The following is a 17551-nucleotide window of genomic DNA, read 5'->3' as shown; positions in this document are numbered from 1 at the left end:
GGAAAGAATATGACCCCTTGCTTAAAGCCATATATGTCCAGGAACTAAAAAACTACCATCGGAATATCTGCAGAACTCGGGCCACATACTATACGAAGGAGATCAGCAGTAGTCAGAATGCCTCCAAAACTATCTTCAAAATATTAAAAGAACTCAGCACCAAAAACACGATCGAAAAGTCCAATCCTTCTCCCATGCTGTGCGAGAATTTAGCATCCTTCTTCATGGAGAAAATCCAGAAGATATATAACTCTTTTCCCACTTCACCGCACATCAAAGTCTTGGACGCCCCGACCACTCCTAAGCTCACAAACATACCTGCGCTTAGTCGAGAGGACTTTCTTAGACTCTGCAATAAAATCAACTCCGGCTCGCCTGCAGATCCCCTAAAACCAGCACAATTCAGAGCAGCAGACTGGACAGTACTGGGCCCTCTCTGGGAGATCATTGACTCGTCCTTTTCCACTGCTGAGATTCCCTCTAGATGGAAACAGGCTTGGGTCTCCCCTGTCATAAAAAAACCTACGCTAGACCATACCGTGCCGGAAAATTTTAGATCTATATCGCTGTTACCCTGGCCAGCCAAAGTGGCAGAGTCCAATGTCAATTCCATCCTGACAAAATTTCTTATGACCAATTCCATTCTTGACAGGTCTCAGCATGGTTTCCGTGCTGGTCACAGCACCGAAACAGCTCTCCTGAGTGTGACGGAGCATCTCCGGGCCATATTAGACACTGGCGAGACGGCAGCACTGATTCTATTAGATCTCAGTGCTGCCTTTGATACGGTTTCACACGAGATGCTGCTGTTCAGGCTAGAGGAGGTAGGAATATCGGGACAAGCTCTTAACTGGCTTAAAGCATTTCTCTCTGGGAGATCATTCAGGGTGTCCATCCCCCCTTTCCTCTCTAAAGAGAGATCTATCGGACAAGGAGTCCCCCAGGGTTCGGCACTCAGCCCTACCATATTTAACCTATATGTCCGACCACTGGCAGAGGTAGCCAGGAAAGGGGGATTGTCGTTAGTATCTTATGCTGATGACAGCCAGCTAGTGGTGACATTACGGGATGTAGGTGGGCTGAGTGCACAGAACTTCAAACAGAGCCTCACAGACATAACCACCTGGATGACATCTAACTTCCTTCAGCTCAACGCTGGTAAGACAGAAGTATTAGTGGTGGGAAAAGAGACAGAAGCCTGGGGCGACAAATGGTGGCCGGAGTCACTTGGCAAACTGCCGAACCTATAGGCTACGTGAAAAATCTTGGAGTATGGGCGGACTCTGCCCTTAACTTCACCCACCAGACCAAAAAGCTTGCTGCCACATGTTTCGAGATCTTACGGAACCTTAAGCCAATCCTTAAGTTCTTCGACCCTCCGACGCGCCAATGCGTAGTGCAGGGAACTATTCTCTCCAGACTGGACTATTCAAACTCGCTTCTCCTAGGGGCAAACTTAGCTGAGAAAGCTAGATTGCAACGAGTCCAGAATGCGGCAGTAAGAGCCTTGACTGGTCTCCCTCGTCATCAGTCAGTGGCAAGCACGTTAACCAAACTCCACTGGCTTCCGGTAGAGAAGAGGATACACTTCAAGACCCTATATCTTGCATTCAAAATCCTGAAAACCACTTCCTCACCTATGTTAAACCCACTATTAACACTGTACACACCTCGGCGCTTTTTGCGCTCAGAAGGACAGAACCTTGCAGTCGTCCCCCGTGTCAAGTTTGCACGTATGGGCGGCCGATCCTTCTGATACTTGGCGGCCAAGCTTTGGAATGCCTTACCTCCCCAGATCCGTGGCCTGAATGACCTCCTGTTATTTAGGAAAGCTATAAAAACCCATCTCTTCTGCTGTTAATTTATGTTATGTAGGCTGCAACCAACATTCGCAGTAGCTTCTCTCCCTATTGGTTTACGCGCCAGGACGCCCCTTTGCTGGGGCAGCTGTGCGCTATAGAAATCTATATAACATAACATAACATAACTTACCTGGGTGAGGCCCACCGCCGCCTTTCTCTATCCATCCTCTTCCTGGCTTCTGTGGAAGCAGGAAGAACCCAGGCTCCCCTGAGCCAACTACAACGCTGCAATGCAGCATTGTGATTGGTATGAGTGCTGTGGTTTGGTGCTCAGACAGGGAATGTTCTCCTCCCCAGGCTGTAATGCAGCCTGGGTGGAGAACGTGCAAAGTGCCGACCACTCCTACCCCAGTCTCTCAGCCTCTAAGCAGCCCAGCCCCACCCCACACCCAAACAACTGAGTGAGTACGTTTAAATAAAATGATAATAACGTCAAGTTATTATAATTTTTTTCTGTTTTTAATTGCTCACTCAGTTAGCAGTGGAGCGAAAGGAGCCACCACTGCTGTCTCTGCAGGCGATTTAACCTGGTGGTCATCCACACTCAGTGAAAGAAAACCTCCTATATACACAGGCTTAGAAATATCAGGTCTCCAGACACCAGAGTACTGGTAATGACCTGGGGAGGTATCACCCCCAGAGTTACCGCTGTGGGTGAAGAAACTACCACTCGCAATGACGGTCAGATTCAGTAGACCTCATTCTGAGTAATTTTTTTTTAATTTAAAATACTTTATTGTATTATTATGAGTAAGCTGGTAATGACAACACCACCATTTTCCGGTGCTGTGCCTTGTACAAATGACTATGAATTAATTACAAACAACACACATGCTTGACTCCCAGCAGAGGAATCCTAGTTTTTCATCCCTCAGAGATTGAAGAACACGAATACCAGAGTCACCTGCCTTCCAGCCACCCTCTCTGTGGTTAGCATGAGATGCTGTTACTAAGAAGGGGGTCCTATAGATGGTAGCACCTTCCTGTTCTAGCAAACCATCCAAATCCCAAGTTCAGCTCTCTTTCAGACTAGCCATGAAAAACATTCCCTTCCATTAATTTTAAGGTTTTCTGCAGTCTTTCTAAGTTCTCGATATTTCTAATGGGATTTGCGCTTAGGCGCAATTAAAATGTGGGTGGGGCTTAGTAATTAAATTTGGGCTGGTGTTTTACAACTCGTATAAATTAATGAATAGATCTTGCGAGGTGACTGGCGCACATTCCCCTGGCAGACTTTGATGTATCAGAAGATTTGCATAAAGATTAGCTCTAACATAATTTATTTGGGTTGATACAGAATATTCGAGCTTTGTAAATGAAATGAAGGGGATATGTTTAAAGCATTAAGGGCTATCTTTTTTTATGTGCAGTAATTTTAGAGACCCTATCACTGAGGTGCTCGGTTCTGACACAACAGGGCATCGTTTACCTTTGTGTAGTACTTTCCAAGGACCTTCCCAGGGCAGGTAAGTGTGCCCTGAAGTCACCCAAGAGGCGTTAATGCGTACTCAAACAGCCGCAGGCGGTGTCATGCATACCTCTCTGCTCCATTTCCGGTGCCTGCAGCTGAATACCTCGATGTTCCAGGTGACAAGAGGTGAGTGATTGATTAGTCAGGAGTGGGGAGTGAATATGTACGAGTGGTTGTCCTGGAAAACCTCCACAGACAGAGTACGCAGGAGCGCTGAAGATCAAACTCCCTTCGACATCTTTGGCCAAGAAGTGACTGTGGGTCAGGGGAAGAGCCATGCCTCGGTCAAGAGCCCTTTCGGTGTGCTGCAAGAGGCCCACGAGCTCGGTGTGCGTGGCGGGCGAGCCTGTCACTGTGGATGTCTTTGGGTAAGGAGGACGTTTTATCTTCGAAAAGTAGGGGACATTGTTGGCACTCCCCCGCTCCCCTTCGTCCGAGCTCTCTCCCATCTCTAGAGATGAACTTATATATAATATAAGGGGCGAATTCGTCATATTTGGCATTTTACTGCAATGCCTTTAGCAGGGCCAGGGAAGGGTATTTGGGGGCATTTGAGTCAAAGGGGGAGGGGGCAGCATTGTATAACACCACGTGGTCTTTAGAAAGTTGGTCACAACGGCACTGTTTTAATTTGACTGTCCAATGATGCTCAGGACCGCAGTACCTGCGACCCAGCAAAAATGTGGGGTAATCCCGACCCTCTGATATAGTACCGCATATTTTGAAGGCCATTACAAGTTTTTAAAAATCTGGAATGAGGAATAATTCGTGTAAACCAAATTCCACATGAAATTCTGGGATTCCGGAACTTTTTTCGGTGCCATGCTCCTACATATGACATGATGTGTTTGCCTTCAGTACTTCACAAGCTTTATTGCAGGAAGATAAAGCACTGCTGACTCCTCTTTCCAACCAAATCAGAATAAAGTCGCCAATCTTATTGTGCGCCTTATTAAGTTACCCCTCACACTGATATTTACGGTGATCTGAAGGTCACGAATTCTGACAAAGCAAACAAAGCCCTCCGAGGTTTATAAACTGAGGACCGTTAACTTGGATAACAGAACACATAATTTACAGCGCGTAGACATGGCAGAAATGTAGTATGAAAGCACTATGTCGTAAGAGTATTATCATAGCTATCTTTCAGCTCTATGTAATTATTAACTGTAATGCACTAAAGATGTCCCCTCACTGCGTGATGAGACTATTTATCAGGTAAACATGAGGATAACTGTTCAGATTTCCATGGAAAAGGCACTCTGGGACAATGAAAAGATATTTATCAGGTTAACATGAGGATAACTGTTCAGATTTCCATGGAAACTGCAATCTGGGACTATGAAAAGATATTTATCAGGTTAACATGAGGATAACTGTTCAGATTTCCATGGAAATGGCAATCTGGGACTATGAAAAGATATTGATCAGGTAAACATGATGGTAACTATCCAGATTTCCATGTAACAGACACTATGGAACTATAAAAAGATGTAATCATCTAAAACCTCGAGTCTCACTCACTGCAAGTGAGAATCGCATATTTTGAGGTCAGGTTGGGTTGTAATTGCCAACAGGCAAAATGTCACACCAGGCTGAAGAGCTAGAACTTGAACCCTAAATGCAAATTTATTCCTTAATTTTTTATACATCTGTTTTTTGGTTTTACACATAATATAGTATAATGGTACACAACAGTGCAAAGGGGCACAAGAAATTATGAGCCATCATGTGTAGACACCTTAATTTGCAGCAAGCGAAGCGTTCTTCTAGAGCAGCTTTGCTACTCCGCAATGTCGTAATCTATACACCTGGATAGCACGGTGCCCTGATTATTTTATATTTGTTTGAGTACCCCCTCCATTTATAGATCGCCTTCTCTGCTCCTGCACAGTAGTCCTTGCCTCTACACCAAACCCTCAGGAGGAGACTCCGCATATTTCTAAAACCGTGTTACGTCTCTATGGTAATGAGGAATCCAATGCCCAGCAGGGATCTCTAGTGGGCATCCCTCACCCCTCTATTCCTGGCAAACCAACTTGTGGGTCCAAAGCAGAGGGTGTGTGTATGCAGGACACTGGCTAAGGCGTTGTGTAGCTTTTGCCAGTAAAATTTTATGGTGGAGCAGTCCCAAATGATATGGTAAAATGTTCCGCTACGGTCACCACAACGCGTGTATGCAGAATGTATAGCCATACCCATCTCCTAGAGTGTGTCTGGGCTGTAGTAAATCCTGTAGAAGTAGTGAGAATGAATTAATCTAAGATTGGCTGGTATTGCCAGCACTTGGGCTGCCATCTTACCCTCCTGCCTCCTGCCATTCGTTGATTCTATTTCTCCCACGTCCAGCTCATAAGTAGCCCTCACACCCACGAGGGGATATGGGGCATTGAGAAATGCAACGTTTGTCACTGCTTTGCTGTATGCAGAGAAGATCCTTGGAACTGTAAAGACTTTAGGAGGCAATTCGACATCAACGGGAAGCCTTCTTTCAGATGCTGCCAGTTAATGTAAGAAGCCGATGTTACTCTGGACACCTAAGAGCACTACTCAACTACTTTTGAATTCATCAGTCTATTTTAGTGAAGTTTTTCTCTAGTTTTAGCAATTTTTTAAAGATGTTTTTATTTCAATCACACCATGCCCCTGTCTGTTTGCAGTACTAGGGTCAGCTAAGCTGAGCTCCGAGGGTCTTCTTCTTTTATACCACATACATTCTGTGCCACCCCCGGATTGCCCAACAGTGCAAAAAGTGGCCCAAGTCATTTGGAATTTATTTTAATTATTTTTATTGTCACTAGTCACTTCTTATGTGATTATTAATGTCAAAGGTTGCTTAATATCACGTCCTGTGAATTCATCAAATATGATAATTATTTCTCACTCCTGCAAATTCTAAAAGCCTAAGAGCTCTGCTCATCATTTAAGAAATGTGAACTGGCGCCACTGAGACAGAGATGCTTGCATTGTGGAGAGAAGTTCTAACACGAAGTACTCTGGAATGTTCTGAATCCATGGATGGAGTAACACCATGTCTCAATCTAGTGCCTTTCAGACCAAAAGAAGCATTCAACCAATCAATCAACAAGTATTTGTAAAGTACTACTTTTCAACCAGGGGCATATCCAGGTGCTGTGCTGCGGATCTCAGTTGAAGAGCCAGGTCTTGAGTCCCTTCCTAAAGCTGTTGAGTGAGGGTGAGGTGTGTAGGTGAAGAGGGAGTGTGTTCCAGGCTTTGTCGGCAAGTTGAGAAAACAAGCACCCTCCGGTGCAGCTGCAGCTGATGCATGTCATCTGTGCAAAGGTGAGGTGTGCGGAGTGCAAGTTTCTGTTAGGTTGGTGGAAAGTCAGGCAGTGGTTCATGTTGTGTGGTCCCATGTTGCGGAGGGCTTTGATTGCGTGGGTCAGGAGATTAAACTGGCCATCCTTGTGGATGGAGAGCCAGTGGAGATCTCTGAAGTGTTGGGTGATATGTGCTCTCTTGTGCAGGTTGAGTATCAGTCTGGCTGCTGCATGCTGTATTGCATGGAGTCTTTGCAAGAGTTCGGAGTTTATGCCGGCATAGAGTGTGTTGCCATAGTTGACTCAGCTGGTGAAGATGGCCTGTGTCACTGTTTTCCTTGTGCTGGTGGGAAGCCCTCTGAAGATTTTTCAGAGCATGCAGGTGGTGTGGAAGCAGGCGGATGCAATGGAGTAGACTTGGTGTTTCATTGAGAGTTCTCTGTCTAGGTTGAAGGCGAGGCTGTGCGCATGGTCTTTCGTTGTGGGGGTGGCACCGAGCACCGTCAGCCACCAGGAGACGTTCCAGAGTGAACGAAGATAAGGACGTTCGTCTTGCCCATATTAAGCTTGAGGCGGTTGTCTTTCCTTCATGTTGCTCGGTTCTACATGCTGTTGTGGATGTTGGTCTTTGGATGGGGTTCGCTGAGTATGAGAGGACGAGTTGGGTGTCATCGGCGTAGATGATGTGGATGATGTGTGATCTGACAATGTCTGCAAGTGGTGTCATGTAGATGTTGAAGAGGGTGGCGCTGAGAGATGAGCCTTGAGGAACTCCACAGACGGTGAGCTTGGGGTGCAAGGAGAAGAGGGGAGGCAGACTCTCTGGGTGCATCCTGTGAGGAAGGACGGCATCCATCTGAGTGCATCTTCTATGAATCCGATCTGGCGAAGTTGCTGGATGAGTGTGTGGTGTGCGGACAGTGTTGAAAGCTGCAGAGAGGTCCAGGAGGATGAGGGCGGCTGTTTCTCCTCTGTCCAGTAGGGCTGAGATGTAATCTGTTACTGTGATTAGGGTTGTCTCAGTGCTGTGATTGCCCCTGAAGCCAGATTCTGATCTATCAAGTAGGTTGTTTCTTTCTAGATGTTTGGTGAGTTCGATGTTGATGGCCTTCTCCGGGACTTTGGCAGGGAATGGGAGGAGGGAGATCGGATGGTAGTTCTGTGGATCCATTAGGTCTGCTGATGCTTTCTTGAGGAGGGGCCTGACCTCCGAGGTCTTCCATCCACCGGAGAAAGTTGTTCTGGTTATTGAGGCATTGAAGATAGTGGTGAGTTAATGGCTTATTTTGTTGCTTCTAAGGTTGAGGAGCCGATGGGGGCAGGAATCGGTGGGGGCCCATGAGTGGATAGATTTAATCAGTGTGATGGGTGTTGTTGTGCTGGGTGGCTCCCATGTGGTGATTGCATGGTTAGTGGTAGTGGTCGATGGGTTACTGAGGAAGTCAAAAGGTTTGGGTTTGAAGTTTGTGTAGATGGTCTCTATCTTGTTGTGGAAGTGGTCGGCGAGGGAGTCACTAAGTTCTTGGGAGGGATCACATTTTCCATTGCCGAGTGGCAGGGAAATTCTCTGACGATGGTAAAGAGTTGCCTGGTTGAGTTGGTGCTGGTTTTGATGCAGTGTGCAAGGGCCTCCTTTTTTGCGGCTTTGATTGAGCTGGTGGTGGTAGTTGTTGAGGATGATTTTGTAGGTGGCTAGGTCAGTGTCATTCTTGCTGATCCACCATCTACTTACAATGGCGTTGTCTGTCCAGGTGATCTCTGATGTGTGGCTGTATCTAATTCTATTGCTGGATGTGAAGATGTGGTCCAACGTGTGTCCTGCTCTTTGAGTGGAGTCAGTGATGATCTGCTTGAGGCCGATGTTGTCTAGTCTTTCCAGGAGGTTGGTGGTGTTGGTGTCGGTGGGGTCGTCTAGGTGGAAGTTGAAGTCCCCACGAGGAAGATGTAGTGCTCAGATATTGCGGCGAGGGAGGTGATGAGTTCAGAGATGGCGTTGCTTATTCCGGTTCAAGGTCCTGCCGGTCTGTATGTGCGGGTACACTTGGGATGGTATAGGGAACCAGAGTAGTGAACAGTGGGTCTCTCCTAGACCTTTTCTCTAGGATTCATTTCCATAATAATAAATATTATTGACGTTCAATAAGAAAAAGATATCAATTAAAATATTAAAGAAACTATTCACTGGGCGTTTTTCCTGAAAAATACAAAACAAGAACTTTGCTTGGACTCATCATAGCATTGTCACTTGTCGGTGCCAGTTCTGAATATAAATGTCTGTACAGATTTTAAAGGACCGATAAATAAACAGATGAGGGGGCTCTTTCGTTGCTGTATCATCTCAGGCCTGGCCCAGTTCACCCACACTAACTGGGCTGCAGTTGCATTCTTCTTCCAATGAGGGCAAAACGGTGAGTCAGGATAAACAGAGTATTTGCACCAGTTGAACCACATGCATGCTCTCTTTACCATTGCTACTACTGGGCCCTAAACCTCCAGAAGCTGCAACAGAGAAGAAGGAGGCGCCTGCCCTTTCATTAACATCAATACAGCAAAGTGTCGGTGACAGTGGAAGTGATATCACACACCCACTGACCTCAGATGACATCAGAAGGTTGACCCTTTGTCCTGCCCCTTAGTCCCTCAACAATTTTGTATTTGCTAATGATGGGTTTGGGAAAGGTCACGGTGTGAAATGCACAGACATTAAGGCATCTGTTTACATTCTGGCTCTGCAGCTGCCTTCTTGACCGGTTGGACCAGCTGTGGCAAGGGCAATGCCAAGGCTAGCAAAGAGAAAGACATGGGTGGCATCTGCAACTACTGGCTCACCCTCATTTATATCCACATGCTGGCAGCTTCAACGTATACTTACAGTCGGTGAATGAGTAAGCCAATGAGTGAGTTTCCTCGTTAAATCACATTGTAACGGGACGGGAGCTGCTCTTGGTGAATCCAGATTGTCAGCTTGGTGGTTGTGGAAAGGGCCAGATCGTGTTCTAAGCTCATAGGCTAATCAGCCCTGCATACTGGAGAGTAAAGTAATTTTATTTTATGCCTTTTCTTTATAGTATTTGGACAAAATTGAAGATTTTTGGATCTGGAATGCCATAAGATTTTATGGCGGACCTATTACAAAGTTACAGCATGAAAATCTTGCCCAAAGGAGGCAGCTGTGTATGCCTCGAACAAAGTTTTCCCTACAAAGACGGGGCACACTGACACTGCACAGGTATATTATCAGAAACATGTCTTCCAGGTTCTGCCTTTCACAGGAAGGGCTTCTTTAAGAACCTAGCCGTGTAAAGTGTTATAATGACGAGTGTGAGTCATCTCTAAATATGGAAAATGCCATTTAATTACACCTTTTATATGTTAATGTATGCTAAAAGAAATCACTGCATGCAGAAGGTGAGTCATATTTAGAGAATACTTATTTATGTTTGATTCAAGGGCCTTGCATTATAATGCATGCTTTTGATGTTAGTGTTATGCTTCAACAAATATTTTCATGAATAATGAACTACTAGAGACGCTGAGAAGCAGTCAGCAATACATGCAACAAGAGCTTCCAAAGTAACTCATCCGTAAACAAAAAGGTACGAGGGGAACTGAGGCATGGATGAACTTATCACGTGTAAGTAAGTATATTTTCCGTGAATGCAGGCTGAGGCCGGCCAGAATATACCATATCAAAGGATCCCATGTAGGAAACCTTCAATTGTAGATGGGCTGGGCGTGATGTTTCATGAGAATTCAGACTGAGGCTGGCCAGAACTTACAACATAAATATCTAACATGTACATAGGTGTTGGTGGTTGACAGGCTGAGGCCTGTCTTCCTCTAAATGTCTTCACAAAGATGATTGTTGGAGGTCACCCTTAACTCCTCACCTACAGACAGAGGGTTCTAATGAAGGAAGAAATACGCATAGCGTAGGTTGTGGCCAACGGGAACTCATCAAATCAAGAAGATCCTGTGGAGTTAAAATATCAAAAATACACAATCTAGAGCCAGCAGATCTTAACCTATACAGAGGGCCCTCTGAATGAATTTAAATACAAAATATAGACAGTGTCTCACCGGAATCCAGCACATATACAGATGGTGTTATGGATGAATGTAATCAAGAATCACAGACTGTGGCTCATGAGATGTTCATCGCATATACGGAAGATGCTACGGACAAATGCAACCACGAAACACAGGCTGTGGCTCAACAGAACTCATTCCATATACAGAAAATGCTACGGACGAATGCAACCACGAAACACAGGCTGTGGCTCACCAGAACTCATTCCATATACAGAAGATGCTAAGGATGAATGCAACCAGAAAACACAGGCTGTGGCTCACCAGAACTCATTTCATATACAGAAGATGCTAAGGATGAATGCAACCACAAAACACAGGCTGTGGCTCACCAGAACTCATTCCATATACAGAAGATGCTAAGGATGAATGCAACCACAAAACAGACTGTGGCTCACCAGAACTCATTCCATATACAGAAGATGCTAAGGATGAATGCAACCAGAAAACTGACTGTGGCTCACCAGAACTCATTCCATATACAGAAGATGCTAAGGATGAATGCAACCACAAAACAGACTGTGGCTCACCAGAACTCATTTCATAAACAGAAGATGCTGTGGACGAATGCAACCACAAAACACAGGCTGTGGATCACCAGAACTCATTCCATATACAGAAGGTACTAGGGATGAATACAACCACAGAATAGACTGTGGCTCAGAAGAACTCATTTCATATACAGAAGGTGCTAGGGATAAATGTAACCACGAATCAGATGCTGTGGCTCACCAGACCTCCTTATGCATATAGAAGGTGCTTTTTGCATTTTTTCTGAATGTTATGTACGTAACGCAAAATGATAAATACGCATATAGAAGGTGTTACAGATTAATATAATCCCAAATCACAGATTGTGGCTCACGACATGTTCATTAAATATACAGAAGGTGCTATGATTGAGTGTAACCACGAATCACAGGCTGTGTCACGCCAGAACTCATCACACATAGAAAACACCCGGCAGAAGAATAAACCCACAAGACATAGGCTGGGTCTCCCCAGAATTCTTCACACAACTAGAAGGTCATGTGGAAAAATGTAACAACAAAACACTGGCTGGAAGGTCACCAGAACTCATGACATATTAGTGATCTATCTACTAAATTCAGGCTGAAGCAGACGTGAATATGTCACATAAATGGATCTTGAATGTAAGTATGACTGAAAACAGGCTGAGAAAAGTCAGATTATATGATACCACAAAAGAAGACGTGGACTGGTAAAAAGTAACTCCTGGGAATGATCAGCAATTGAAGAGAATGGCAATACCCCTCCCCTTATTTTATCAAGAAGGATCTAGCCCTCCACCCCAGTGTTCCCAAAACCAATGAACAGTTCATCCTCACCCGTCCTTGTCTCAACATGCACCCACAATAGGAACTGAGTAGCAAAGCAAGATATAAAGGTCAAATGGGAAGGGAAGGGAAGGCAAGGGAAGGGAAGGGAAGGGAAAGGTAGGGTAGGGAAGGGAAGGGAAGGGAAAAACAAGTACTGGCTGGTGAAGTGGAAGATGTTCAAAGTTTAGTTACCTGGGACTATACCTACAGTTTAAGCCACTGCGCAAACATAAATATAAATCATCCTCCATGTGCAATATGCTACCACTCTGGTGTTGGACTCTCTAACTCGAGAAATGCTGCATATTCTCTGTGCCACAGCCATCTGATTATGTGTTTTTGTATGTATCTCAGAGTCCTGCCAAGAAGCAACACTTTTTAACTGCCCCTGCCTAGACTTTCACACAACTCGAATAATGCTACACCGCCTAAATCCCCATCACCTTCTGTCTCTGCCCACTGCAGGCAGTGGAAGGGTTAACTTATAGCACTCGGGCATATTATCAAGAACAGAGTTAAAAATTATCACCGGTTTAGCGGCAGAAAACTGCCGCTAAATTGGCGATAATGAACTTGATAATATGTTCTTGAGAATTCCAATAGAAGTCCATGTTCTGGTGTGAACATGGGCTTCTATTGGAATTCTTCACGGCATATTATCAAGTCCATTATCGCCGCTTTAGCGGCATTTTCTGCAGCTAAACTGACGATAATTTTAATGCCGTTCTTGATAATATGCCCCAAAGCATTCACTGTAACTGGTCGCCTTTGGTGTACTCAGGTCTTTGTGCAATGAAGGCCTATTCCTCACGGACCAGCTGTTTCTTCATGGCATAGGAAGGAGACCGCAGGTAATTCTATCTTAGAAGCCTCCAGTAGCCATCAAAAGAGCCTTAAAGATAGCATACCATATGGGGAGCTTCTACGCATAAAGAGGAACTGCACTAATATAGAACATTTTCATGCAAGCTAGTGAAAGATTTAAGGTTAGAGGTTACAGTTGTGATTTGTTAATGAAAACATTGGCTAAGGTGGATAAAATACCAAGACGTTGCCTACTGAGGGATAAGGAGAAACAGAACGACCAAGGGATGACTCATGCCGGTTTATCACTACTTTCTCAAGCAAGGCAGGGGCTCTACGGAAAATAATATGTTGTAACTGGCATATTTTGAAAACAGACCAAGTGATAGGGAGGACTCTACCTAAATATCCACAAATCACATTTAAATGCTGTAGATCCTTGAAAGATTCATTGGTCAGAAGCCATTACGAATCAATTCCATTTGTGCAGAAAATTAGTGCAATTACTGGGTTTTTTCCTTGTTCAAAATGCAAGGCTTGTCAAAATAGCTCTAAAGTCTTGACCTATAAGATACCTGGCATGGAGGGGGTAAAAAAGATAAATAAGTTCGACTTGTAACACCCTGTATTCCCGTATTGTGTGTACTGCCTAGTATGTCCATGAGCGAAATGCTATAAAGGCAGCACAATACACCCCACGAAACGCAGAATCTTGGAACATGCCCGGGCAATTGAGAATAAGAATCCTTTGTACCCAGTAGCGAGGCACTTTTCCCAGTATCACAATAGTGACAGGAGTCTCCTGAAATGTTATTGCATTGACCACATTCCAGCTAGTGAGCGTGGTGGTAAGCGCAAATTGAGACTGCGTAGGCTCGAGCCAAGATATATAATCGACCTACGAACTGTAATTCCTTTTGGTCTTAACACGGAGGAAGAACTTTGGTGCTGTGTTGGAAGCAGCCGAGAGCTGTGAGCCGTTCACGAGCCGCTCTGAGCCCTGAAAACAAAACAAAGCAAAACCCGACCTAAAATTGCGCTTGGCCGAGCCGGGTCGGGCCGGTGGAGCCGCCGAGTTTCTGCACTCCCGCCGGCACTAAACACCAAGCGCCATAAATTGGCTGCCACATCAAAGTCATTTTGTCGGGGAGGCGCTCGAGGCGTTTTTTTGTTTGTTTTTTTTTTTTTTTACACTCAAGTGCCGGAGCGGAGCGGAGCTGTCATTGTGGAGCCCGGCTGTAACTGACCCTGCGGCAGCTTCTCAGCCGGGAGCTGCAGGGGAAATTTCAGACGTTCGGATGCTGTAAGTACGAGTGCGAGCAGAGGGAGGGAATGAGGAGAGTAGGCGAATTTCAGCTGAATGCCCATTCCAGTTCCTGACCAGCCCTCATTACTGACACTGCCACCGCCATTGCCACCAGGCAGCCGGGAGAGAAGATCCGGAGGGGGCCAAGCGGAAAGTTGTAGGGGCGCCCGCGCTTCTCCCTGCACCCAGAACTCAGCACCCAGTGTCCTGAGCCCTGTCCCGTTCTGCCCTCGCCCAGCTCTGCACACCGCTTACCGGAGCCCCGCATTGAATGTTCTGATGGTCTGGCCCAGGAGGGCGTAAGCAGGTGCAAGCGGAAAGCCTGCAGGGGGCCAGGTGCAGCAGGACGGCGGCCGCTCTCGCAGAGCAAGGGTGAGCCAGAGCTTTGGCCAGCTTGCCCTGCTGATTGGTGGCACGCATAGGAGCTCCCGGAGATTGGAGACCGTGAACCGGGAACAGAGAGCGGGGCTTAGCAGGAAACTTGGAAAAGCTGTAAAAAAGTCCTGCTAGTGGATAATCTTCTGGAAAATCTGGTAACCTGCATTATTCTGAATAATAAAGTGGCTACATTACCTGCTTGAACCTCAGAGAGCGAGTGCCTACCTCGCATACGCTGCTAATCCTCTTTTCTGGAGCCCAGAGCCTGTTGGTCTTGGTCCCCCTCCCGCAGCCGCACTTACCAACCTGAAGCGGCCGCCGAGTGGAGGGGACCACAGGACTACGTATTCCGGCCTGCCCCGCAGCGGAAGACGCCGCAGAATTCGCGCCAGGCGGCGCATAACAGCGCGTCACCCCGGTGGAGCGGGTGACGCCGCTTGAACCTCAGAGAGAGAGTGCCTACCTCGCATACGCTGCTAATCCTCTTTTCTGGAGCCCGGAGCCTGTTGGTCTTGGTCCCCCTCCCGCAGCCGCACTTACCAACCTGAAGCGGCCGCCGAGTGGAGGGGACCACAGGACTACGTATCCCGGCCTGCCCCGCAGCGGAAGACGCCGCAGAATTCGCGCCAGGTGGCGCATAACAGCGCGTCACCCCCGCGTCGCGGGAGCGCCCGGGCAAAGGGCGGGCCCTCTGTGGCCCTCAGTGGCCGAGGTAGGCCGGGCTGGGCCCCGGTATTTTCTACTTCTTTTTTGTTTTAGTTTTTGTTGTACGCTCGTATAAAATACACAGATTGATATTCTGCGAGGAAATACGCCATTCGCCTGTACGAGCGTTTACCTTATCTCCCTGTGGATTCATTTTTTACTGACTGTTTGTTCATATTCTGGATTTATAAACCTGCTGTAGGGCTAGATTCTCTTCTGTCATCATGACTGCAAAGAAATTACGTTCTGGGAGAGTCCTAGGGGGGAGGTCATGTATAAAAACAAGATCCAATCCCCTGAGAAACAAATATGAAAATAGCGTACAACTGAAAGGTCAGATGCAGTTGCTGCAAATTTGGGAAAAAACTGCCAATAATCCCATAGAAGTCCCTATAACAACTGATGTTGAAATAAGAACACAATCACAACTGCAATCCAATGTGGTGAAAGATCTTAATCTTGATCCAACGATGGAAACAAATAAGCCTTCTCTGACTCAGTCTAACGATGTAATCCTTTCAGCATATACATCAAAAGGAGTCGACCCTGATCCCATGTTAACAAATTCGAAAGTACTTCAGCACAATACTTCTAAGGGAATAGAAAATGCGGAGGAGGATATAGGAGAAGTATCTATTTCGTCCAGTATCGATCTTGAACTCTGTGGTCGCTATATGGACAAGAGAACTTTGACTCAACCTGAGCACAGTAAAACTCCTAATGGAGCAACGCCATCAGGACTGCTGCTATATAGTAGCACTCCTTCCTTCAAATCTAATGACATCCTTTCAATGCAGAGTGATTTGAAATCTCCACAACTTAATCTATCGGGGATCTGCTCTTTTACTCCATCCGGCTATCCAAAAAATGAAAAACCGATCTCTGAGTCTCTGATAGCACTTGAACAAATACTGTCTTCTATATTACTTTTACTTGGTAGATTTGCAGTGAGCTCCGACTGCATTTTGACTTCAGTTACCGAGATATTGAAGGCACTGCTGGCTAAAAACGCAGAGAATGTGACTATTCCTCCTACTGAATTTGTTGTCCAAAAAGTCGTAGATAACACTAATTCTTTGGATAAAAATGCACCGTTGGGGATGACTATAAAGGTTGATATTCATGAGCCCTCCGAGACCCCTACCCTATCTTCCTTAAAACAGAGAAAAGATTTAGAACCTACCGTGAAGGAAGAAAGTTTGGTAGAGGTATTACACACGGCCGGAAATGATCTTTTTCCCATCTTTATCCAGGAAAAAAAAGAACCTGAAGGAACTTTGACGACTAATAAAACAGCAAAAGTAAAAACTAAAGGGAAAAATAGGAAGTTGCTTCGTAAATACAAAAAGAAAAGACAGCGGCAAATTATTTTCCAAAAACACATAATATCTGAAGTGCCTGATGTTATAGAAAGTGCAGAAAGTTCAATATTGGATACTCCCGCCAAAGAGGTAGTGGGTTGTATTACTAACAATGTATTGGAAGGTACCCCTGCTGAAGGTACCATGAATGGGGTAGTTCCATGCTCTGTGGTAAATGTACTAGAACCCCTAGCATCAGTTGTTGAAGATATAAGAAACATGCCTATAGTAACAAAGGTACTTAATCCATCTGCACCTACTTTTCGGCCCCAACCTGATGTAGCTAGGAGTTCAATTATTCAGCCAGTGAAAACACCTATTTTATGTGTGGATACTTTGACATTGGATTTTCTTCCCTTATTTGATTTAGATCTAAAATTCAACAGATCTTGGTTGCTTAACTGCTTTAAAGAAATAGAAAGCTTAAAACTAATTTTGTCAAATGATATTGATTTGGTCTCACCAATAAGATCTGTAAATGGGCAACGAACAAGGGTAAAATTCTACTCTAAAATAATTGCTAATCTTGTATTCCAACAAGCGGAAGTTTTTCAACGTAGAGGGATTGATGTGTTACCTATTGTTAATAATGGACAGTGTATTCCCTCTAGAGAAAGAATTACAAAGTTGGGTTCTAGGCAGGAAGACCCACCCACTTGTAGTAAAGATCTAAAAATCTGGGTCTCTAGAGGTAAACGAATGGTTTCTCAGGTACTCCCTCTACCGGACAACATTGATACTTCTCTAATAGAAGACAATCAGATGTGGAATTGGTTGCCAGGAGTTCTATCAAATAATACAACGAACAACCCACGACTATTTCAACATCTTTAACAGTCATTTAAAAATTGTCTCTTGGAATGCTGCAGGCCTGCATAATTGCCCAGAGAAACTTGATTTTTTACTTTCTTTAAAGGCAGATGTGCTATGTATTCAGGAAACATGGTGTAAAAA

The 17551-nt window shown here is 45.3% G+C and overlaps 1 protein-coding gene across 1 annotated transcript in view; it reads left to right on the top strand.

The window, feature by feature from the left end:
* Nucleotides 1-3546: 3546 nt before the first annotated feature.
* LOC144753237 (protein-arginine deiminase type-3-like) overlaps nucleotides 3547-17551 on the top strand; it is a 160714-nt gene continuing 146709 nt past the window's right edge. Inside the window, exon 1 of the mRNA XM_078640994.1 lies at nucleotides 3547-3701. Coding sequence (XP_078497120.1) covers nucleotides 3610-3701 — 92 coding nt within the window. The 5' untranslated portion in view covers nucleotides 3547-3609. The remainder of the gene's footprint in view (nucleotides 3702-17551) is intronic.

The sequence above is a fragment of the Lissotriton helveticus genome, chromosome 5_1 (genome assembly GCF_964261635.1).
Source record: "Lissotriton helveticus chromosome 5_1, aLisHel1.1, whole genome shotgun sequence".
In the NCBI taxonomy this organism is placed as follows: domain Eukaryota; kingdom Metazoa; phylum Chordata; class Amphibia; order Caudata; family Salamandridae; genus Lissotriton; species Lissotriton helveticus.
Note: the sequence above shows the minus strand (reverse complement) of the source record. Positions and strands in the feature narration are given on the sequence as shown.